Source organism: Chaetodon trifascialis, chromosome 23 (assembly GCF_039877785.1).
Source record: "Chaetodon trifascialis isolate fChaTrf1 chromosome 23, fChaTrf1.hap1, whole genome shotgun sequence".
Lineage (NCBI taxonomy): Eukaryota > Metazoa > Chordata > Actinopteri > Chaetodontiformes > Chaetodontidae > Chaetodon > Chaetodon trifascialis.
The window spans coordinates 13,458,324-13,482,248 of NC_092078.1; the positions used below are offsets into that span (position 1 = coordinate 13,458,324).

Sequence of the window (23,925 nt, forward strand, 5' to 3'; positions counted from 1 at the left end):
AGTTTAAGGGGAGCCCAGTTAGCACAGCTGGAACAAAAGCCTAATTATTTGACTGTGTATACGCTTAATCAAATGTCCTAAAGGTGTTTTCACGGAGCACATTTACACGACAGATTCAGGACAGCAACAGTATTTCTGTAACAGCAGTGCAGAGTGAGGAAGGAAAGCTGACTTGTTGCTATGGGCAAAATACATTACAAGATTTAGATTTTGTTATTTGAAAGCTGTCATTCGCATGTGGTTACTAAACCACTTATTGCCTCTGTTATTTTTATGTTAAAGAAAAAAAATCTATCTATTTGAAGGCAATATACAGAAATGCGACAATACTGGAAAATTACTGGGTTATGTCATATCACAGTATATCTAACTGAAACTGACCTTAACTGTGTTAATCTTCCGTTTCTGAAGTACGGAGTTTAACCATTAATTACACTGATTCCCAGAGCCAAACGGCAGGCTGTTTGTACATGTAAGCGCTGCATCCAGTTCCCTGCCTGGACGTGATAACCTGCTGCCACGCTGAAACAAAGCCAGAGCTACTAAATGAATCTCTAATACAAGAACTTCAACTGTGTCAACAGAGCTGACAGTGTCAAGATTCAACACATTTGTTGTTTCTACGCAAACAGAAACGTTCAGTTTGCGTTACAGAGAGGTCAGTTAGCAAGGTGACAGAGGACTAAGTTTCCCATTTTATTTTCTGAACTCATGCAAATTTCAGAATCTGTTTTGGTTCATTTCAAAGGATTGCTTTTGAAAGCAGGAATGATTTTCAAGGAAACTCTCCCCATTCTGCATGTTATCATGACACTCTCGCCCTCTGTTTGTTACTCATCTCTCTGTGATTGGTCTTGTCTTCGTTACAGGTCTCTATGGTCAAGAGGAAGTGGGGTGGCTGAGAGCCAACTAAGTGGAACACCTGATACTGCTGCTCCATCTAAGGACAGAGGGTGTGGGACGCTGTACAGCCCATTGAGGCAACTTGTGATTTGTGATATTGGGTTATATGAATATGTTTGACCTGCGTTGATAACACTGACAAGGAATAATGACATACATTCAGGTTCTGCACTGGTATTATCACTAAAAAGCTTATTTGAATCTAAAAACAAAGGCTACCACATAAACATCTGGTGGCTCCTATTGTGCTTATAAAGCACTTTTGAGACAGTCAGCCTGGATGACACAGCAGGTGAGTCCAGGAAGCTTTTTTCTGGCTTACAGTGAGCATTGCTCATGTTTCCAAACATTGATTGGACTGTGGTAGAACACAAGACTTGTATATAACATATGTCTTGGGTTGAGTGGTATTCCAGTTTGTCTGCAATGTAGATAATGTAGCTTTAAGCATGCAGAGTACCACTGTTGGTGGTTGGGAGACCTTGACCATCAATTCTTATTGCTGACAAGGGCTCCATTAACAAGCTGATGGCTTTACCAGGTTACTGGTGCACAGTCTGGCATTTCTTCCTCCATCAAAGTCTTTTCACCGCATTCAACTTCAATCTCTCGGTGGTTTACAGACATATAGTACTGTATATGCACTGACATACGCGCAAAACATTTTAATAGACCTTTGAAATGCCGTGACATTTTGAAGGACACCAATTTTCATAATTACGTCTGGTTCACATTGTCAGAGTAATCTCGCCTCACTCTTCTCTCTCCCCCTCTTGTTGCTTTGTTTTGAGCACCATCATTTCTTTTGACAGTAGTCTGGACTTCAGGGTTGATGTAATTGTTGATGCTGAGACTGACTATTGTATAAATGAAAATATGAAAACCCAAACTGAAGAAGAAAAAAAATCCACACAATTTTTTCCCAATAGAGGTAATCACATCATTACACAATTAGGCATTTTGGGGGAGAACGAAACAGGATAAGTATGTGATGTTTTGTCATGTTAAAGATTTGCTGGACATCAGATCAAAAGGAAATATTCACAGCGCTGACATGTGGAAAAGTGTAGGAAAGACATACTGTATCTCTGCTTGTGTGCCAATAATGATACCATGTTACATATATTTCTACTATTTCAACAGCATTTCCTTTTATGTACATATTTTCAATATGTGCATTATCATCATATGAACTCTCTCAATCAACAGCCATAAATAAAGTACTGAAAATGAAACTTCAAAACTTAAAAATGTCACTTTCTCATCTCAAAGACGTGTGTCATGTTTGACACATGGAGTATGTATGCCCTTGTGTGTAGACATCGCTACTATTTACCCTCGGGTTGGACCTCCCGTAGTCAACTTGAGAGACTTCAGGCCATCAGAAAGGCGTCATTGTCGTTCTCAACCCCCCGAGGCAGCTACAAAATAGAGGGGAGGCGAAAGGTCAAAGAACTGAAAGTGGAAAACGTTACAGAAAGTAAGAGGCAGCCTTGTCTTCAGCGTCAGAGTCTTCACTGCTGCAGCTATGTCTTTTTCTAAGTAAAGCTGAAATGATTATATGGTATCATGATAGCGTTTACAGTTTCATCAAGATCCTGGCAAGTATCCATGCACCTGAGCTCATGACAAACTTACAACTCCCATCTTCCCTACCAACTCCTAATCCCAGGATTGACAGCTGGGGCCTGTGGGGAGCATGATGAATAATTTGTGGGCAGAAAGAGCTGCAGGCAGGCGGAAAAATTCTGAGACAAAAGTAATAAAATGGTGAAGTCAACAGCTTCATGAACTATTTATCTTTCTGGAACCGAGATGTCCTCCTTCAGTCTCATTCTGTACTGTTCCACTCTAGCCACCTCACTTGTCAAAGCCCACAGCAGTCCAGGCTTTATTGAAACTTTGATTCAGTTTCTCAAGTTGTCACTTTCTAAGGACTGTGTGCAATAAAGGAGACAGGTTATTGGGGGAGAAGAACTGAGAAAGGGAATAATGAAAAAAAGAAACATTTACTGGAAGGAAGAAAGCCAAGAAAGCCCACAGTACGATGCGATCTGAGGTTGGAGGAAGCACAAAAGTTGACAATGATCAATAACATTAATATGGGCTGCCGCAGACAGTGTGCTGCAGGCAGATTAACTATCTGCTGCTGACAAAGACAATAGACAACAGTGACAGAGTAAAGCTATTGTGTGATATTTAGCCTTCAAAAGTTTTTTTTTTTTTTTTTTTGTAGGCTTGTGGTTTCCCAAGAGTGATCCCACTCATCAATTATTGGTTTGCATAATTGTATATAAGCATGTATGCATGCATAACAAACTGTACAGTCCAAATATTCACCTTTTGGCACATGGAAAACCTTTATTTACGGGTGCAAACTCCTCGCTTGGGGGAGCCAGTGGTGGGCCGGCAGGTGTAAGTGGATGGTCACGAGACAGACGTATTGGCCCAAAAACTGTTGCTTAAGTTAGTGTTTGTTTTCCAAATATTTGATGAGCTTTGTTTTCTTTTCTTTGTTTTAATTGAATGAAAACATCTTCTAGCCACAGTCTTTTATCTCGTGATTGTAGAATTCAAAACATTCATTTTAAAGTGTTCTAACATGTAAATTGGCTCACATGCTAGCTTAAAACAATTAAGCTAACTGTGGCCAAGGTTAGCAAACACTTAGCTAGCTTAAGTTCGCTGGCTAACGTTAGCCGACATAAACGTTAGCTAGCTGACGTTAGCTAACATAAACGTTCGCTAGTTTAACACAGCAAAACTTGAAAACATTTAGCAACAATTATGTAGTCTCACCTTTTATAACTCCACTGCAACAGGGTAAATCACGGTTATTTGAGTAAATTGATGGTATGCTTCTTTTTTTACCCTGTGGCTGAAAATGTTTGGATGGTAACTGCTTTTCCTATTAGCTACGTAGCTAATGTAAACTGCGCAGTCGGCCCTCATGAGGCTTGTCAATGCCAATGTAAGAACGATGACAATGGCGCCATCCTGTGGTGAATCAGAGTTTGATTAATACAATCTCTTTGCATTTCTTAATTTAAGTTAACATATATTTGCTGAAATTGCATAAATTCATACAAAATGACTGAGTCACCACCAGTGTCAGGAAGGCATATCCCAGCTTTTGAGGGACTCTATGACATGAACTCTTGTAACAGCTATGTAAGCACTTGTCAGGTTTACTTGTGTCTGAAGGCCATTTTACTATTTAAATAGCTGAGGAAGTGCATCTTCATTACAATCTCATCCCCCAAACACCATGTAGGTTTATATCCACATCTGAATGATCATGATGTGCAGCAGTTGGTGATATCTGTGTGCTGTCCCTGCGGTCAAACACAAGTATGAAACATCGCTGTTTTTCATGTATCACATGCCTGCCTGCCTCTTACTTTTGACCCATCTCAAGCTTTTAACAAGAGCAAAGTGAAAATGGAGGAGCCCCTGTAGCACGCCTATCAGCAAGTTGACCCCCATTTGAACACAGCCACTTCTATGACTTCCTCTAAAGGGTAAGTACTGTATTGTATGGGATGACTCTGCTCTGAGTGCTCTTTTGCTGTCTCACCCTCTTTTCTGCTGCTTGGATTGTCCAAGAGTTGCACCCATCATACAAAGCAGCAGGAAAGAAGTTCACGGTCCCTTTTTCCGCATGTTTTATTCAAAAACAGAGATTAAACATTAAACTCCCCCTTTCTTTTTTCATGCGAGAGTGAAGTCAAGCTCTGCTGTTGGTGATTGCATCAAGTCATCACAGAGGGCTCATAACGGCTCTCACTTCAGTTACCTGTCCCAAAATGTTGCTGCTTGCGATCACCGAAGATCGCTCCAGGACAGTGTGTGCTGAAGATACAAACACACAAACAGTCAACAAACAGAGAAAAGGTTGTCTGGATAGCACTATGAATACAACTGGATTTCATTTTGTGACCACAGCAGCTGACAACTCACAGGGTCGCTTCCTTTGCAGACCAATCCAATTTATTCTGTGTGGAAAATTGTTTTCTAAAATCTATAGTCTTGCACAAATTAGTTTAGATTCTGAATTGTTTAGTATTGCATGTAATTAGCTGGGAACTTTTCCTTAAATCCAGGAGAAAATGATTATTTCCTATTGTACAAAGTGCTGCTCAGTGACACAAATTTAAATGGAAAAAAAAGCATGAGAAAATCAGTGTACTCATGTTTCTATGAGGTAAACACATACAGAACCCAACTAATGTGCATCTTACATGAGGTATGTTTCATCTCAAAACTCACCCAGGGACTTTAAATCATTTGGGTAATGACTGAAGGTACAGATAAAACAGCCCACCATCCATCTCCCCTCCAACACCTGAAATATATCCATTGCAGTGAACTGAACACCTGGTTTCAGTCATACTATGAAATAAAATGACTAAAAAGAACCAAGAAACTGGCTTAACATAAACACCTGCATCAAAAGAGAGGATGAAAAGGAGCTCATATATATTCTTTTGCTGCAATGCCCCTTTGAAAATAATTTATTTCACTGGCATGCAACACCTAATCTCCCATTTGAACATACTGTGCATATACCTCCTCTATGCATCACAGACAAGTTTTCTTGCCTTCTCTTTGGAAGTCAGATTATGCTTGGCTACCTGTGAGCGGATGTGGACATGCATGTGTTTGTAAGTGTTGTGAAGTGAATGAAATGCGAAGGTGAGTCAGCGGGGAGCCGGTGTTGGAATGAGCAGGATTGATGTGCTCACAGCAGATGGCCACGGATCCATCATCGGCTTGTCTAAATTGAGCTCCCGGGTTTATTCAGCGTGGAGTATACCTGCAGTATACTGCCCTTTACAAGTCTCCGCTGCAAAGGAGGCCACTGCAGAGAGGTCATTGTAGTAGCTTTATTCACACACGAATGCGCACACGAGCGGTACACCAACACACGTGCACATGCGCGACACACACTGTTGCTGAGCAGACCTGTGCAGAGGGCTAAATTAGGAACAAAGCTGTAATACCGGGTTGTTAAGTGGAACAGATTCCTTGAATACTGTGCATCAGACGGCCCAGCTGTGCGTCTAGACGTTAGAACAGGACAGATGTAGCACATATTTACAGTTCTACGTTCAAGAAATACTGTATACTGCGTGTGAAACAACATGGACAGCCAGTGTAACACTAAAGGACAGAAATGCCATATATTTTATTTCTCTCTGTGTTGACATAGTTGTTGCTGCATGTTCTATACACTGCGAGCCATCATGCATTGCCCCTCAAAATTCAATGGCTGATGCTAGTTCAGGGCTTAAATGCTGCTTCCATACACCCTTGAGGCTCAATGTCAACCAATATGGTTGATGGCAGAAGTAAAATAAATAAACAAATAAACAGCCTCCTGTCTTAGCTCGCATCAGTGCTGTCAAGAAAGATCAAACTGTGGCAACTGTCCACAAATATTGATGGGACGTGTTTCAGTGATTGATCTGTTTGTATCAGATCAGCTGAATACATTGACAAACACAATACTGTCGCTCAAGTGGAAAAAAAAAAGATTTAAAAACCAGACATTTATTTAAAAAAATGCACCTTCACAAACATCAAACATACAGTTCAGCAGTAGCTTCTGTCGTTCATTCACACATCACAACCATCCACTTAAAAAAAACAAATACACAAATCAAAATCAATAACAGCTGTAATGATCCTAAATATTAAGTTGTTCCATTTAAGTCGAGCGATGTCATTCATGTTTGTTTCCAGCGGCATAAGAGTGTCATTGATCCCCGATGGTATTAAGAGATTAAAAGGTTTCCCCGTCCTCTCCGTGTTGTTGACAAGCGTTGTGACTCATTACAGCCATTAGCATTAAGCTGGCTCATCAATAAGCACTTGGCTGATCCATCAGTCTTCCTCAGATGTAGCCCAGGGGACCCCGCCATAGGTACCTGCCAGCTCCGGGAGAGGCCTCATGGGCCCCCTTGATCTGCCGTTCACCGCGCACACACAGACACACACATACATTCACCTGGCCTGACAGGGAGGGCTCGAGTGTCACTGCGAGCATCTCTTCGATAGAACTTCTTGCTGCTTTAACTGTTGTATCAGTGTAAATACTTCTGCTTGTCAGCAAGTTAGTGTTTGTTAGTGCACTCGCTTTTGTCATTTTGTTTTGCGTTGACTTGATCACTGGGTCCTTGAATGTGCGTGTCTGTACATGCGTGGGCGCATATGAGTGGGAGAGAGAAAACGCTGGAAGTCTCTCCAAGTTACTGTTTTTTTTTTTTGCATCCGTCAACTTTAGCAATGTCTTGTACAGCGTCTTCATTTATGTATGCCATGTAGGTGTCGGTATGTGTGTGACTGTGTGAGTGTCGGCTATGGTGGTGTCAGTGTCAGTCAGTGCCAGACTATGCAGTGTCAATGTATGACAGCCAGCTGTAGTCTGATGTGATAGTGTGCCACGGTGAATGACAATGTCTCAACTTAGAAACCAGTGTGTAGTCTTTGAGAGGGAGAGTGTAAGAGACAGAGGCAAAAAAGACAGGAATAAAGGATATATGTTGGAGGGCGCTACAGTTCATCATGGAGGGCCTCTCCCTCTGCGTGATCCAGCGCTCCCATCAGCAGCAGGGCTCCAGTCGCGTTGTCTCTAACCAAGATGATGAAGGGGTGATCGGCGTAGAACAGCTTGGGCTTTTCTATGTTCTCCTCCTCCAGGTCTCCTGTTCCAGCTTGAGAAGCCAGCTCCAGGGACGCCCAGTGGAGGACTTCACCCAGGTAGACTTTCCCCTTGCTCTTGTCCGACACCCCTGAGAAATCAGCCACCTTCTGATCCCAGGCGTCGGTCAAGCCCAGAGCAGTCAGCTCTTTCTGAAATGGGAAAACACAGAGTGATGGAATTTATGGACTTTCTTGAATTCATTTCTCTCAGACGTCTAGCAAGTGTATGCAACCAAGCAGCTGCCTGGACACTGATCAATTATGCACGCAAGAGGACCAAACAATGAGTGGGAGGGAAAGCGCATTTTAAAATTTCATGATGCTGTGACCTTCAGAAGTGGGAGACACGCGCTGCCCTCCCCAGACCTCACCACACGATTAACGCAAACATAAACATACCCTCCAAATCGGTCAATCAGTAACTTTTCTAAAGGAGTTTTGGACCGTGTTTATTTACTTTCTATACCAAAAATTCAAGATGGGAAGCAGGCTGACAGTTGCCCTTGTTGTGCGCTGGCAGAACAAAGTGGGCGACAGGCAGAGAGGAGACGGAAGGAGGAAGCAGAAGATGAATAATTTAAGAGTGATGCCCCGTGACCTCAGCACCTCCTTTGTTTTGCCTCTGATATGAATTCCACAGAAAGTCGTCGTCATGACAGGTAGTTTATCCTCCCATGGCAGAGGGCCACTCACAGTGACAGGCTTCTCCAGGGGCCAGAGGAGAGCATGTGGGTGTGAGTGTGCGCCTGTGTGGACTTGTGTGTGGAACGTGCGGAAGGCCACGGCTGGAAGAAAAGTTGCAGAGGAGGACGAGTGTTTGAATCTCTTGTTTTCTACCATTGTTTAAACTTCAGCTGATTGAACTCTTTTTTTGGAAATAACATTTACGGGCAGACGGGAACATTATTTGGATAAGTTGTCTGGAAATGTTCTTTGGGTGCTGCCTCGGTTTGCTTTCTTTTCAAAACCGCATTGTTATGGCTCTACTCGGCTCTTAAAACCACATGCTAACAGACAACTGTAATAATCCATGTAGAACGTCTGCTTTTCTACTTAGAAGTGGAGATGTGCATGCAACAGGAAGTTAAAGTGGATCAGGTCAGCTTATACCTAAACATGAAATGCTGTAGATACATGTATATACAGGTGTAGGCATCTGTCAGTCCCTCTCTAGTGTTTCCATGCAAAGCTCCCCATCAACACAGACACAGACACACACCACCTCCTGCTCTAATGCACTTATATTGTCCTCATCCATTATTCCTCCTCTCTTCCTCCACCCGCTACCACTACATCACTGTCTTCCTCTGCTGCTCTGCCACTCGCCTGGCATCCCCATCTCTCATCGGCCCCGCGTGCCTCTATTTTATCCCACTCCGTCTCTCTCTCTCTGCTCCTAACGCAGTCTTTTTCCTCACCGCCTCATCCTTCTCATCCCCTTGACAGGCCGGCTCGTCCCGGTATACATTGCTCCTTCAACTTCTCGATCTCCATCGGCAAATGATTTCAAGGTTCTCCACTCCTTATCTAACAGGGAAATAGAAACAGGCTTAAGCTGGCGGATTCCTCAAATTGTTGAAGACAAATGTGTGTGTTTGTGAGGAAAAGCAGCTGGTTTCTGTGTCTCTCTGTGTCCCTCACGTCCATCCTTGCTCATTCTCTTCACCAGTATCGCTTGAGGGCTCAGCTCGCTTGGCCTACAGTAGAGCAGGTCCAACTATGAAGCATCTAAATTGTTCCAACCAACCCCACATGGCCTTCACTCCCACTCTCTTGCTCTGCTTGTCAAGGCAAGAAGCACTTGGTTAATTTTTTCGAAGTGTTTAAAAATTAAGGGACCCTGCAGCTGCACGCTGGGAAACAGGCCAGGGATGTCAGAGGAGCCTATGGAGGCCATGCGCACTGCAGAGGTGTGGCACTGCATTATATGGCGAGAAAAACCTCTGGGAGGTGCTCTTTGGCTGCCCTTTCTCTCTGAAGCACCACATGAATCTTAGATGGAACAGCACTGGGCGGACTGCTGATGCCCTGCACACAGCATCAACGAGCTATTTGTCTGCGAGCGAGAGCCACAGGCATTGTCAGCTGTTGGCTTCCTCTGTGCGTGTGCGTAGGGCTCACTTGGCCTACAGCAGCGCAGTCTAACCAGGCCTGAGGTAGCATGGCATCAACCCTCAGGCGTGCAACACTCCGCATCACATTATTTCAGCTTGATGGGTGAGCCCACTAAGTAGCTTCTTGGGTGTACCTGTGGGGGGTTTAAGTGGATAGGTTGTGGCAGCCAGGACATGTTGCAGCTCCATCTGTGAGGGATCGCCATGGCTGATGTTAAGAGACAAAGCAGCCTTAATAATGACTATGGGGAAGAGAGTAAGATGAGAAGAAAAGCAGAGATCAAATGCTCTTTTTATGCCAGACTTGAACTGGCAAAAGACTTAAAGATTATCAAAACCTAGTAAAGGCTACACACCACACATAACAATTATCTCCACCAACATTCAAGCCAGTCAACCAGGACTAAACGCAGAACAGCTGAGTAAAGAGGACAACAGATTTGAGTCCTTTCACTTGGTAACCTCTGAAATCCGATGAACAATCTCGCACGGTTGTGTGAGTACTGTGCAACTATTTCTTACAATTGTTTTTTAATGTCTTATGGGATGTTTTATGTCTGTGGATTGCATATTGCATTTATTGCTTTTGGAAATGCAGCAGAGCCGAGACGAATTTCCCCAAAGGTACAATTAAATATATCCTTTTCCCATCTATCCTGCAAGAACGTCAATGTTTGTGTTCTGTGCGAAACAGAAATGAACATCAATCAAAAACAGCCTTCCATGCTAATTATTGCTGCAATTTGCGAAGAAAAGGCAAAGAGACAGAGGAAAAATCCTAGATTTGGTGGAGACAGTTGAAGAGACAATGGCAACAAGGACTTAAGTTTTCAGAGAGTGCGAGCTTTGTGAAAGTGAGCGTGATCAAGAGTGAGAGTGAACTTTAGCAGGTCTGGACCAAAAACATGACGAACTGGATGAAATAATTCTTGTGGTATACTGCAAAACAATTATTTTCATTAATTATTAAACATGGGACTAATCTCTAGTCTAAGAAATGTCAAAAAAATACCTATAATGCACCATGAGGAAGACACCAAAGGCATTTGGGAGACAAAAGGAGACTGAGAAAATGAAGTTTGTCTCACATACCAACACAAACTGTTTATACACAACTTTTAAAGGGTGTAGCTATCTTTGGCTGAAGTGACAAGCTGCCGTAAGCTATTTGGCTAAGTTAGTCATGCAGCTAGTAGCCCCTTTAGCTGACTGGAGTCTACCCTGACTGAGAGCTTGAAACACCAGGGGACTGTTGGTGTTGACACTGTTGGTGGACATGGCTGGATCGGGATGGAGGCCAGTTTGATGACAGGGAAAATGGTGCAGAGGTGATCAGCTGCTCTGACCAGGACTCTGACTCTGGGGACAATGAAGACACAGGAGGTGGGGACAAAAGAGGCGTGAAGCGTGAAAGGGACGAGAGGAGTCTGGAGCTTGACTATTTTCACATTCTGCTCAGACAACCAAACCAGAGTTGGTGACTGTTGCGACAATGGAAAGAGGAGATGGTTCTGCTGAGCTTTGTCTTGTTTTTCCTCTCACTATCTGATTTTGATGATCTCAAATAATACCAATTATCTTAATGCCCCGGCAGACAAATGTTCACAGCACAAGCACCATCCATGATGGGGACATTTGTTGCAGATGGGTCCTCCCTCTCTCTCCTTGTCTCAACACTGAAGCTGTTATTTATCACAATGCAAATGATTCTTAAACACCTCACATGGAATGATCTTATTTCTGCACCATCAACACCAACTAACCCCGACTGAAACAAACTAGGTCACATCTGGTCCAAACCAGGAGCACAACTATCCTTACTTCCAACGCTCGTGCACAGTTTACACCTCCTATTCTCTCTGGCTTACTCATCAAACCTGCCAAATGATTCTTTTAAGCTGTTGCCACCTTTAACAACTCCAGACATGTTCTGCTTAATTCAATACTGGCCTTAACATCCTGCGTGGGTGGTTTCAAGTATGCAGTATGTGGCATCACCACAGCTCCATTTCATGGACACATTTGATGCAAGCTTTAAAAAAAAAAAAAAAAAAAAAAAAACCTTTCTCCATCAGCTCTCTTGAGGCTTCAAAGCCTCTCCAGCTCTTTGTTGAGTCTCATCAGAAAAACCGCTATTGGTATCTTATTTACATGGGCTTTTACCTCTTTTGCGCGGTCAATATGCTCTCTGTGTCTCATTCACTCGCTCACGTATACACATGAACCGCTTTTTATTCCACAGGGCAATTTCACCACAAATGGAAAAAGGAAAAAGAAGCCTTAGCTTTTAGTGAGATATTCAACTAATGGCCATGAAACACATCTGATTAATTCATATGATGCGCGGCTGTGGTGGCTGTATTAAAACAGCTGTCCCTCGATACTGTATACTGTGGAGTGTGCTCTCGTAAATATTTGATGGCCTTTTGACCTCATTAGCCGTGATTGAGTGAGCTCTCCGGTGCAAACTCATATGTCTTAGTCACCGACTAGAGATATAGCCAGAACGGAGCTCAGGCTCGACCATTAGTGTGTATGTGTGTGTGGCCCGGTCAGGACTGGATCAGAGACAGAGGGAGAGAGCGATGAGGGTGGTTTATTCAGTGACCTCTGGGCCAGGCTTGTTAAGAGGGTTCTCCGTCTCTGGCTACAGACTCCAACACAGTCTGCCCTTCACCAGAGGAGAACACCACAAATAGGCAGATGTACAGAAAGAAAAAGGCAGAATTCTGCAGCTATTTATAGTTCTCTGTGACACTTTCCACCTTGTCCCCAAGCAATCATTGACCCCCCTATCGTCCTCCTCCACCTCTCCTGCTCACTTGCCTGCCGAATGTCACTCCTATTTAGGTCAGCGGAGCCAATGTGATGCTGAGTGATGGCGTATTACAGTCACATGTGAGACCTACAAAAAGGAATTAGATCCCTGGGACTGATATGGCAGAGAGGATGGAGGGAAAGAAAGGAATGGGCACGTTTAGATGTGGAAAATCCACGCACACGCACACACGCTATTACGATCTGCTTGTCCAGATGCTGCCCCCTAATCTCAGCAGTCCACGGCTGTCCCAGACACTGACAGACAGAGTGGTAAACAGTATTAACACGCGGTGATGAGCAATTATTTGTCCGACCCAATTGGAAAAATGATCGTCAGGGAAGACATGGCAGGCCGTCACTGGCCAAGGGTTGAACATGGCAGATGAAATGAGATCAGAGAGGGTTGAGGGTTTGCTTTGAGATTTAGCCTTTTCATAATGATTCCTCAAATGCACGTCTTTTTCTTGAGAGAGCAAACGGAGGGAGACGAGTCAGAGAACAGAGGTCAAAACATTCAAGTGCTTGTCCACAATTAGGTTGCACAATGAGAGCACAGTACAGTTACATCTAGTTCTTAATGAAAATTTGACCAACAGTATGCTTTCTGTTCTTTTCCCTGGCAAAGTCATTGCCATGTCAATAGGAGCCGTTTCAAGCTTTAGCTCGAGATTACAGCCTCCTCCCCAGAGTGTCCTGACAATGTTAATGTCAAAAGCTTGTTCTTCAGGGCATGGCTAGCAGAATAACATGGCAGCATGACTCTTCAGAGTTGTTTGTTAAACTAGAAAGAGGGCAAAGTGGATTTCATCAGTCCATGATGAGGTTACAACGTACATGTAAGGAGGACATGGTGATAGGTTCCAGTCAGTGTACCCTGCCCTGAGGAAATGGGTTTAAACTGGCATGCCCTCTGTATCTGTCAGGTTCAACTAACCTCTCTTTCTTTCTCTCCCTTTCTCTCCGTCAATCATCCACAACTGTTATACAACCCACTACTGTATTTCTCTCTGAATCAAAGGGTAAATTCAGGCTGAACGTGATGCAAATTTAGAAGCTAAGTGACTGCATCCAAAGTCAATGGAAAGTTGCAAGAGGATGCAAACAGATTTGAGTGGTGGGAATTGAGTTGAAGACACATCCGTGGAATTTGAAAATGTTTCAACTTAATATAATTTGCACTCATCCCAAGGTTGTTTGTACGGAGACTAAATGAAAAAAGGAAAGAAACTGAAGGAAAATAACAGAAAAAGTTGAAGTTTCTGGGGAGTTCTGAGATCAGTCTGAGCTGTCTCATTAACATGCACGCAGACACCCTTCATATAGAGGTTCTTCGCTAGCCAGTTGCAGGTAGCTAGCTAAATAGTCAGTATGCTGTCTGTAAAGTCAGTACACCGACTCAACCCACTCTACAAAATAATCCAGCTACCAGACAAGAAAATACAAAGTGAAAAATCGCTTTGCATTCAATCTATGTGCATTTAAGGTCTTTTTCTAGTGAGTAATGGTGAGCACTACAGATGTTCCGAGCTGTGTCGTTGCCATTCAAACACTTCTTGGAGCTTAATGGATTGGCACCTTCTTAAATACCAATCCTTTCTTTCCAGTGTTTTGCTCACCTCAGCCAGGCTCGACAGTGTGAGCATTTTGCAACAAGCTAACAAATCAGTTACAGGAGATACACATTTGTTAGCTTGTTCTCAGTTCTGTTAGGGTACAAAACATCCACCTCCACTCTGTAACATCACTGTACAATCGCAAGTGGACAAATGTTTCTGTCGTCCCAACACAACCAACAGAGTTTTATCTGTTAATTAACTTAATAGTTTTAAACCAGGGCCATCAGCATTTGGATCATGTAGCTTCATTTAGGTTCCAAATTTAGTAGGCTGCACCTGTTATTCAATGAGTCAGATTAAAAAAAAATTGTCTGAGACATCCCCCAGTGAGTACATTATTTGGCAACTGCAAATGAAAAAGTTAACCTGTAGAAATATGACTGCAAGTAATAGCAGTACAATAAGCTTGAAAAGGAAACTTTCTTTTCTCGCCATGTCCCATATCAGCAGGACAGTCTCAAAGGTGTGGAGGCCCGTGTGGTTCTAGCAACTTGTCTGTGCCCTTGCCCCCGCTATGGACCCTGCGGCCTGGTCAAATACGTGCTCTTCCACAGGTTCGACAAGTCTCTAACCTTCCAGACAGCAGGCCGACAAAGCCTCCGGTTTGGCCCGTTTGAACCTGAACAACCCCCATGCACTCACATTAGCATCAGAAGCCACTAAGCTGCTGCCTGTCTGCCTGGTGCTCCTCCTGGCTTCCACTCTTCTGACTCAGACCAGCTACCTGCTGGCTCTGGGGTTAAAAGGAGCAGAGATACAGGCAGATTACCAGCTGGACTGTGGCATGACCTTTGTGCTCCTGCAAAAGGAGGTCTGTGGGAGGCTTCTGAAGCCCACAGAGGAGCTATAGGCCATGGTCATCCTCAGGCCCCTCTTAGCCTCCTAGCAGCCAGGGTCTGATTCCTTGCTGAAGGCTGTTACAGCCCAACACCGTGTGTACAGCTGGGTGCCCATCACCTCAAGGGAGAGAGCAGAAGTGTGGAAAGTAGTAACATTCGAACCCACCTGAGACCGCACTGAACTGGAAGGGGCAAGACAGGCCACTGCTCGAGTTACTAATAGCACTAAAAGAGGCAGAGGAAGACAGAAAAGTAGGCAAGAAACAGAGGTTACAGGTGAAGAATGCATGAAGGAACAAATGCACAACATGGAGGCAGAGCAGCAGAAAGAGAGGAGGCAACAAAGCCAAGTGAGGAGGAAGTGGACTGACATATGAATAGAGAAAGAATTACTCTCAAAGGGGAAGAGAAAGAGAACCAAGATAAGCAGAATGCAAGTCAGAAAGAGAAGGTGGCCAAGATAGAAGCAGGGAACAAAGGAGAAGAAACATGGAAAAAGCAAAGAAGAGAACAAGGAAACAAGAAACAATGACAATGACTGGATTTATTGGAGATATGAGAAACCGCACAAGGTGAAGTGAAAAATGATGCAGTATAGGGACACAGGAAATGAATAAAAGATAGAGACTAAAAGACAAAACTACAATTGAGGCTGCATGCGGCATCCACTCCGTCAAATTCCACTATGGCATTAAAAAGCTGAGCAGCCACTTCTCCAGTGCACATTTAATGTACCGCACAAGCACATCACCTAAGCCCACAGGGTCAAGTACAAAAAAACAGACTAAAGCTAATCACTCCCACAGAAACACCTGTAGATCCCCCTTAAAAGAAAACACCATAAAATCCCCTGGTCAGGGTAGGTGAGGTGACTCTGGGAATTAGGCCAATTCAAGATGGGCAGGGTGGAGGGGATGGTGGGGACGGAGCACCTGGTTGTTCACATGAACTCCAAGTATTTGCCAGAGTCAGCCAAGTTCTTTGAGGAATATTCAGGAGCTGCGGCTCTATGTGCACCACGAGGGAGAGGAAAAAAAGATGCGACCACAAAGCGAGAGGATGTACCTCGCATAAAGACATGATCCAAAATGGAACAGGGTGTCACAGAAGGGCTACATTGTAAAGTCAGTGACATAAAGAAAACTGGTGAAGCCCCTGTGGTTGCACTCGAAGAATTTCTCAGCCTATCAGCTGAGGAATAAAACATCAGCCAAGGCTTTTATCCCAACATTTCAGAGCAGTCAGCCTCAGAGATATCACTCTGCCTGCCACATAACACAGGCATGATATATTACCCTGAACTACATACGGGACTCAACAGTTCATGGAAAGAAAAACATTACAATGTGATTTATTTAGATGTGGTTGAGGCTGAGGTCAAGTTTATTCAATCATAATTAATAATCTTCATCTTGCAGTCTGTCATAAAAAGGCCTATTCCACTATAGTAACTAAAGTCCTAACTTCTCTAACTTTAACATCACCACTACAGTTTTGAGTGTTCACTATTTAGAACAAATGAGCGCATATTCTTCAAACATTTCACCTTGAATAAAACTAGAAGTTTGTTGCACTAACCTGCAGACCGAGCGTGCTAGTGATGTTCGCCTTGGGCAGTGAGATGGACAAACTGGTTATGCTGGTCTTATCTAGCCACTTGGACAGCAGCTCAAGGGTCAGAAGTTTGTCCAATCTCATTAGACTTTCGACATGGAAAGGCAGCAGCAGCAACATGCTGGCCTTGCCTGCCCACAGAGGCAGCTCCACAACCTGCACCATGTTTTCCACGTCTTCAAGGTGACGGTACAAACCTGGAGGAAGGAACAGGCAGACGCATGCACAGAGATGAGGGATGATCAGAGAGTCAAGGAGAGAAGGAGAAGCTTTTGGCATTATGTAACACTTTTGCTTTTCAGCAGTAGGTCAGAGCAGGAGCACTTCTCTTGGACACGGGTTCAGACTTGGCTTTTCAGTTGTGTCAGTTGTCAGTTGTGCAACTGACTCCACAACAGCGGAAAAAAGTAGAGAGTTGTATTAAATCCATTCGAACATACTGCGAACACAACCTGAGACTGGATGAAAATGGATCCCTGAAATAATCATTTTCACGAATTGGAAATGACATTTATAACATTAAAAAGAATACAATGTATCCAACATCTTTTACTGCTGTCATAGCGAAAACTCACTCTGCCTTGTTGTTGTTTTAAGACGATACATAAAATATGAAAAAGGAAGTTAAATAAATCATAAGGTACGCAGTGATAAATAGGAGGGAAACAGATTGGACCTTACAGATGTTCAAGCCATTTTAGAACTCAAATTGCTTTTCTCTGCATTTATTTGCTGGCAGGAGTACAGCTGCGACAGACTGTGCTTTTTACCTGCTCTGTGCATCATCATCACTTTGGTGTATTTCTTCCCCAGGAAGGTACGATGATCTGTGCTCTGCTCGCTGAACTCTCTCTCCCACAGCCCTGAACAAGCAGCCAAACAAACACGAGGACAGAGCCATTTTGAATAACAAATGACTGATGTGGACACACTGTGAGAAAATACTGAATAATTGAAAGAGGTGAAAAGGTGGAGAATAGGTTAAACAATGCCACGTTCATAAATACATATAGGCCTGATACACAGTGACACCGGCTGACACGACTCATGCATCATCAATATCTACTGCCCATTAAAAAATGTCTACTCCTTTCAAAGCTGCTGAGTTGAGAGTGTTATACTGAGGCAGTTATGAGGTCCTTAAGGCCACACTGTCCCATTCAGTGTTCACCACATCCCACTTGGCCCTGCTAACCCCCTGACAGCTGTCAATTTAGGAGGGGATGAGAGTAGTGGAATTACTGTTGTAATAACCTCACAACACTTTCCAAAGCCGCTGGCCAATTCAGTCGTGCAGGGGACACAGGATGGAGCGAGGAGGTCGACAGATTATGGCTTGTACTTATGTCACTCTTTGTGAATGTCACCTGGGGCCGGCTGGGGCAGCAACAAATGATGATTTTCATTATCAATTAATCACCTGAAAAGATCACTGCACTCATGACACAATACTAAAGGTGCAGGAAGGCCAAAAAAAATCAAATGGATCATCTGCTCTGATGAAAGTCTGGAGACCAATTGCTTGGCTTTATCATTAAATACTTGCATTGGACAAAGGCTGCAGAACATTCCTTTCTCTATATCAATAATCAACCAGTCTTCAAAATGTCAGAAAATAGTGAACAATATCCATTGCAAGTTCTCAGGGGCCAAGGTGACATCTTATATACTCATTTTAGAATTATATAGGACAGAGTAATGCTGCAAATCTCAAATGCCAAATATTCTCAATTGAATGTTTGGCATTTTTGCTTGACAAATTATTCTAAAAGGTTAGCAGTAAAAGTATTTCACCTCTGTCAAGTTGGGACACTTGTGCAGGAGACAGAAACAAAGACTCTACAAGAGTCTACAGCCACTTTAAGTCTGTTCATAGGAACATCGGTGTGTTGAGCTAAATGCTAACATCAGTATGCTGACATGCTCAGAATGACAACGCTAACACATATGAGCAGGTATAATATTTACCACGCCTACCATCTTAGTATAGCTTCTTAACATGAATGTGAACATTTAAAAGTACTAATATTAACAAACAACTGGTAACTTAACTTAACTTAATAAACAACTGGATATCCATTGTCCATATCATTGGCTGTTGCCCCAAGAGGCTAAATCATTGTCAGACAAACCACAAATATCAATCTCATTATACACGAGCTGACTGGTTCTCCTTATGAAGAGTGAACTTGATGTGTACGATTGATACCACTTTAAATTGTTTAACTGATTATCAAAGTTGATGTTGACTCACGCTCTGTTGATCAATTATCGACTAATTGTTTCAGCACCGGGGGTGGCTCTCCCAAAAACCACCCAGCATCTATTGGACCCCAGCCAATCACAAATCACAGCAAAACAACATGTGAATGTCCCTCCCAGGCATGCTAGCGCAAAACACAGACATTCGCTCCGCTTCCTGAAACATCAAACGGTGAAAGCTGATCGCACGGGGATTCAGAAACAACTGGCTGAAGGTTATCTGAAGCGGCAGTCGTGTTGCTGAAATGATGTTCCAATGATGGATAATTGCTCCACTCTGTGTACATACATGTGTGTGAATGTAAAGCGTTGTATCGAGTAGAGTTTCAACGACCTCAGCAGTCTCTGTGTGTGGCTGTGCGGCCTTATGTCTGGATGAGCGTGCCTGCTTCGGGCCCGCACGGCATTATCTTCTTTTATAGGACAACAGTGCAGAGGAGAGATCGCTTGAAACCTGAATCCATTAATATCCATCAACAATAAACAATGAGACAATTGCACAGCTAAGAAATCCAATCGCTCACAGACTTAACAATTCATACTATAAACTTCAGGCACAAACCAGAGGAGAATCAATGAGACCGCCCGGCTCCCTCTCCTCCCTCATCAACTTTTGATTACAAGTAGTTGTGGTATTTCAGAAGCTATTATTAGAGGTTAAATATGTGGGGACTTGTTGTTCGCGCTTGCCTTTTCTTTCCTCTTCTAGTTCCCCATGTTGTTGCGTTATCTTGTGTCAAAGTTTCTCTCTACTGTTATTTTTTTTCCCCCCACAATCTTATTTTTCTTCTTCCGTCTCCAGTGTTTGTCTAAAACAGGAACAAAGCCTGAATTAATTAACTAGTGTGGACTAGAACTCCCAAGGTAGGGCTTTTACATCCCTCCACTATGTCTGTCAATCTCTTTCGCTCTCTCAGCAGGCCACCCTCTCTTTACTTTTCTCAGTTTTCGCTCTTTACTTTTCTCCCATTTCTTTTACCCTGCATCTCTTTGTCCCCTTCCCACCCAGAAATCTCCACTTACACTGCTCTTTCTCTGCAGCCCTCTTGCCTTTCTCATCCCTCTACTACAAACATGCTCTACTACTAATTGCCCCTGACCTTCCCTTTCTTTGAATGCTGTGTACAGCCCAGGGAAGGAGGGACCAAGACGAACATTTTTAATTCCCCCCTTCAAATAATTAACTGAAGTGAAACAAACAAAAACGGGCAAGGAGGATGCCTGATGCCTGTTCAGCGCCAAAACAAATTCTGGCACCATCTCTGAAACCATTACATTATCACACACTATGAATGGCCTTAGGACCATGAAATCAGAGACAAAAAAAAAAAAAAGTTACAACAAACGAGAGGCAGCTCCAAAGAGCAAGAAGCAAACTATTGACCACTTTTAAATTATGAATCAAAACTAAAGGAATCCAATTTTCCATAATCTAATTTGTGGGCTGCAATCTGCGGTATAATCTAATTTGTATATTTCCTCCATAAAATTAATGAACCAACCAACGAGGGTCGGTTCCCAGAAAAAGTAATTTTGTAATGAAGTCAAAACATCAAACAAAGAAAATTAATTAAATTGCTTATCAATGTATAGTCTGTCAGGGAATGTTATTTTCAAAAGGCTGTCTATCTATTGGCAACCTGTTTTCACTTCAGCAGCTTTGCCTTTTTTGCACCTAATAAAAAGAATACCTGCCAGAGGAAACTGAAGGAAAAGAGGCAGATAGAAGGAGATAAGGATGTGAACAGGAGACATGTGGGCAGAAGAGGAGGAGGAGGAGACGGGCTAGATTAGACACGTGATAAACAATGACAAAAGTACAAAAACAGAGAGAAACGCCACAAAAAGAACAAATGAAACAGAAGGATATATTTAACACATCATCATCTTTTGTGGAAACTGCAAACAAAGATGAGATTCTACGTCAGCAGGCACACAAATGTTCGCTGTGCTCCGTGAGAGAGAGAGAGAGAGAGATGATAGATTACATTCCCAAAAAGTTTGCATGAAAATGGAAAATAAGCTGTTTCTTTGACTCGTGATGAACTCAAATCCTGTTGTACAAATACTGACACCCGTTAATAGCTGATTAATAGTTACATTAATCACTTCTTAAGCCGGCACAATGATGAACAAAGAACTTCAGATATGGATTACATGGATATGTTTTTGGGACGCAACTACTCAGTCACAGATGGAGCTTCTAACTGAGTGAGTTCGTACTGAAACACTGACTAGTTTCCACCACTGCAGCCCGTCACAAAGAACATATCTGAGCCAAGCTGTGCTGCCGCAGACTTGGAGCGCTCCAAGCACAGATGTTAGGCATGACACCGAGGGAGAGAGTCTGGACACTTGTTACTCAATTATTTAAGATGACACATCACCCCCCAATGGAAGATGAATAAGCTCTCAGTGATAGACCCCAGAATCATCCTTTATCTGCTGTGTCCACCAGCTGGAGTCCACCGCATGCACGCACACAGAAACACACACAGTCATGCACACTGCACACGGGTGGGTATGCTGGCACACACAATGTAGTGGGCAAACTGGCGTGTAAGCTCTCAGTGCTGTCTGAACACTGACAATGGTACATGTGCAAGCCATATTAATATTCTAAGGCTTCTCATCCAATGCAGCAAACAACTTCAATTCGTTGCATAATTGTAAACACTGGGAGTGGAAAAATGAATGGTTCTGGACTTTTTTACTTTTATTACACATTCTCTGACTGCTGAGGGATGAGGTGGTATGTGGGCTGGTGCATAATCAAAGTGGGCCTACAACTCTTTTTGTACGATGGGCTGCTGCTCAAGCGACCGACCCAGCAGGGTTTTATCCCAGCGCTCCCGATGTCCACTCTACTATGACTGCAAATGACTCCACAGTTACAAAGCACAACAGTCTATTTCAGCATAATTTAATCAGTCCAGCCGAACTGCCATGTTACATGTCTACAGCCAGCCAGTTCCGCCATTGGATACTCACCACGACAAAATATTCAGTTGGCTACAGAGTTGCTTCCTTTAGGGTCACAGCCAGAACTTTTTTGGACGTACTGACAAATGATCACGTGTATGCATACCATTTCACCACTATCATGTCCCAATGCCCAACCAATGTCACATTTTCCATGATTTTTCACCACAGACTCAAGTTAGCATGGTGATCTGAGTATGGACAGGCCTGCTTGTGTATTTCTACTTACCTTTAAAGCGCATGGCATTGGCCACTATCAGGGCTCCTGCTTTCGCCTGGATTTCAGCTGCTAAAGGAGCTCCCTCCAGGCCACCAAGCGCTGCTTTAGCCCAGCCATGGAGCTGCTTCAGGTCAGCCTTGGAGTCCCCTTTCCCCAGTGGCTGATGCTGCAGTCTGAACCTGGTCTGGCTGTCCTTCACAAACACCTGGTTGACTGCAGGAGCCTGCTTGGAAAACAGAGCTGAGGATGTGTGCAGGTGAAAGCTGGTCCCATTGGCTTCAGAGAAGCTCTTCAACGCACCGGACAGAAGCTCCCCAGCCTGCGCTCCATCCTTGGCGGGGGATGAGGTCTTTAGGAGGTCTTGGAGCTGGCTGGCAGTGGTGCCCGCTGATCCTCCACCCAGCGCTCCAAGTGAGGAGGCCACAAGCAGCGGTGAGAAGAGCGTGTTCACTGAGCTCGAGCCAGAGCGGAGGGCCTGGTACAGACGCAGACCCAGAGCCCAGCTGGGGTCACCAAGAGGAGACGGTGGGCGCGGTGGAGGGCTGGCTGGGGCAGCAGGGCCGTCCTTGGGTGAACTGGCGGTGCTGCCCTGCACCAGGTGAACCAGCAAAAAACTGAGGATACAGACAGGAAGCCTGGGCAGCATGGCAGACCTAGAGGAAAAACACAGGGAAGGCAGTCTGTAAGAAGAAAAACTATTTGTGTGTATCACAATGAGAGGAATGAAGAGAAAGCATTCCTCTCATTTATAATACAAGGAATAGAACTCTTCGATACACTGATTTTTAACAGTGTAATTCTGTTCATGCTGTTATTGCACTGTTCATATTTGAGATAAAGCAATATAAACACAGCCTTAGGGTTCCCTCTTTGCTGTAGAACTCGTATTAGTGCAAACAGCAGCCCCTGCTCCGACAGTGCCGCAGCAGTAAACTTGATTTGGTAAATTCCTCCCCACTTGACAACATGGTTATTATCTCACCCGCTGCGCAAAAAAAAAGAGTACGACAATTAACTTTGATGAAGTTTCAAAAGAAAGATTTTTAGAATAGAACCGAACGAGTGAATGAAAAGGAGAAAATAAAGCTGCGTTTTTCTCTCTTGCCTTACAAAACAGCTCGACTCATTTCTGGTTTTGTGGAGCCGGTGACGGAAAACGTCTGCCGCCTCGTTCAGCCGAGTCAGTTAAGATATCCGAGGACCCCCCGGCGAAAAGAAGGAAAGGCGTATTTGTTCAAATTTACCGTTAATTAATTCAAGTTTCTCCCTGTCCTCCGCTGCGGTCCCTTTAGCTATGTGCTCCGGAGGAAGTGGGGCTGGGACTGGGCTCAGACGTGGCAGCTCTCAGAGGAAGTTTCCCGACTCCCCTCAGCTTCACCCCGGGTGCCTCTCTGCTTCTCCAGAAACTTCCAGGCGTCCCAGGGAAGCAATGGACGCCAGCGAAAAGCTGGGAAAAACGACATTAGACGCACATGTACCACACAAAATACCTCTGTAACGACAGTGAGATGTAGTTCGTAGGATGGTAAAAATGATTTAAAATGAACATATCGTGAAAAAGTACCACAAAAGTCCGTGTTCATATCGGCCCGTGGACAAAACCTTCTGTAACCCCGTTTTACCGCAGTTATACTACATATGACAGCTAAATATACAGCTTCGTGTATGAAAAAAATATACTTTTCTTCGGTTAGCTCACTTTAAAGTCTGTTGTGGTATCTGTATCCAACTGGTTTAAGCAGGCATAATATATTTATGCTTTACAAAACCATCAAAACCATAATTAAATGGCACAAAGTCCCAGCAGGGATATATTATAGCTGTTCCCTCGGAGTTTGGCAGGGATTATG

General features: G+C 43.7%; 1 protein-coding gene across 1 annotated transcript; it reads right to left on the reverse strand.

Annotated features, from left to right (window-relative positions):
- Positions 1–6,443: 6,443 nt before the first annotated feature.
- Positions 6,444–23,485, reverse strand: serpinh2 (serine (or cysteine) peptidase inhibitor, clade H, member 2). Its single transcript, XM_070993388.1, has 5 exons — positions 23,320–23,485; positions 22,085–22,728; positions 17,382–17,474; positions 16,576–16,808; positions 6,444–7,758 (listed from the first exon to the last, which is right to left on the reverse strand). Exons 2-5 carry the CDS (start codon positions 22,719–22,721, stop codon positions 7,459–7,461), a joined length of 1,263 nt encoding a protein of 420 aa, XP_070849489.1. The 5' UTR covers positions 22,722–22,728; positions 23,320–23,485; the 3' UTR covers positions 6,444–7,458.
- Positions 23,486–23,925: the final 440 nt, after the last annotated feature.